The 1110-nt window shown below is 38.0% G+C and overlaps 1 protein-coding gene across 1 annotated transcript in view; it reads right to left on the reverse strand.

The window, feature by feature from the left end:
• The window catches only part of LOC306774643 (ADP-ribosylation factor-binding protein GGA1-like), an 11693-nt gene extending 10583 nt beyond the window's left edge, over positions 1–1110 (reverse strand). The window contains exons 1-3 of the mRNA XM_079264783.1: positions 1053–1110; positions 256–340; positions 1–66 (exon numbers count right to left, since the gene is read on the reverse strand). The exon at positions 1–66 is cut by the window's left edge and continues 10 nt beyond it. Of these exons, the coding sequence (XP_079120909.1) occupies positions 1–66; positions 256–340; positions 1053–1098 (197 nt within the window). The 5' untranslated portion in view covers positions 1099–1110. The remainder of the gene's footprint in view (positions 67–255; positions 341–1052) is intronic.

Raw genomic sequence — 1110 nt, forward strand, 5'->3', positions numbered from 1 at the left:
TGCATTGCCTCCCACTCCTGAGGAGACTGGACTTTGTGTGCAAGAAGTCTGGTTGCAAGCTGAGGCCTAAAAAAAAATCACAAACAATTCACAGTTTCAGCAAATGGGTGTAAAAGCGGGATTAAACAAGTAAAGAAAAAGCGCAAACTATTTGGTTACATGGAAGCAAGATGACTGAATTAAAACAGCAGTCTCTCCATTTCAATATGAAATTATGTGACTTATATATCATCATAGTTTACTATCTCATCTCACCCATCTTGTTCATTGTCCAGTTGATCACAAAATCCCTTGATACTGTCCCAGTCAGTCTCCTTGTTTAGAGGATTGGTGGCCTTATCTGTGTGCAAGAAAAACATGTTACACTAAAATGCTCTATAAGCAGCTGACAGTATTTTGCTGACATGAGAAGTTAAATGCTCCAAAACTGTCATGCTTGTTATATCCGCTATCTGTAATATATGCATTACGCAGACAATCAACCTTTTGGTTTAATGAAGAGGGCAAGCTTTAAAATATATGCGTTCAAAGATTAAAAAAAATAAATAAAAAAAATAAAAATAAAAAAAGAAGAAGAAGAAGAAGAAGAAGAGGAAAGAAAAAGAGTGACACAAGGATCCAGGGGTTAGGTTCGCTTTTGCTGAGCTGGTCTGACATGGTCCTCAATGAAGCTCTTTGTTTTTATTAGCATTCAATTTCATTTGATTTGACGTTTATACGTCACCAGTGAATTTACCACAAATCTCAGATTATCACCAGTGAATTTACCACAAATCTCAGACTATCACCAGCGACCAAGAAGCTCCAAGTTACAGCAGAATCATAGACTACCATGAGTCTATACTATGAGCAGAAAACAGCAACACAACGTTCAGCAGATTGTTAAAATTTCAAGACATTTCTGACCCTTGGAAATCCGTTCCTGTTGATAAATAAGTTATTAACAGCAGGAGATTTAACGCTGATTCCTACATGATTATGTCTGAGCAACTTTTGAGCTGTCGTTTCACTTCAAAACTTAATCTGGGGTTGTCATAAAAACGGTGACTTACTGATGCGAGACTGTAGGCTGGCCTCGTCTGAAGGAGCCGCCGCCATCTTTCGGGATTG

The sequence above is a fragment of the Telmatherina bonti genome, assembly GCF_933228915.1.
Source record: "Telmatherina bonti genome assembly, chromosome: 3".
Classification (NCBI taxonomy): Eukaryota; Metazoa; Chordata; class Actinopteri; order Atheriniformes; family Telmatherinidae; genus Telmatherina; species Telmatherina bonti.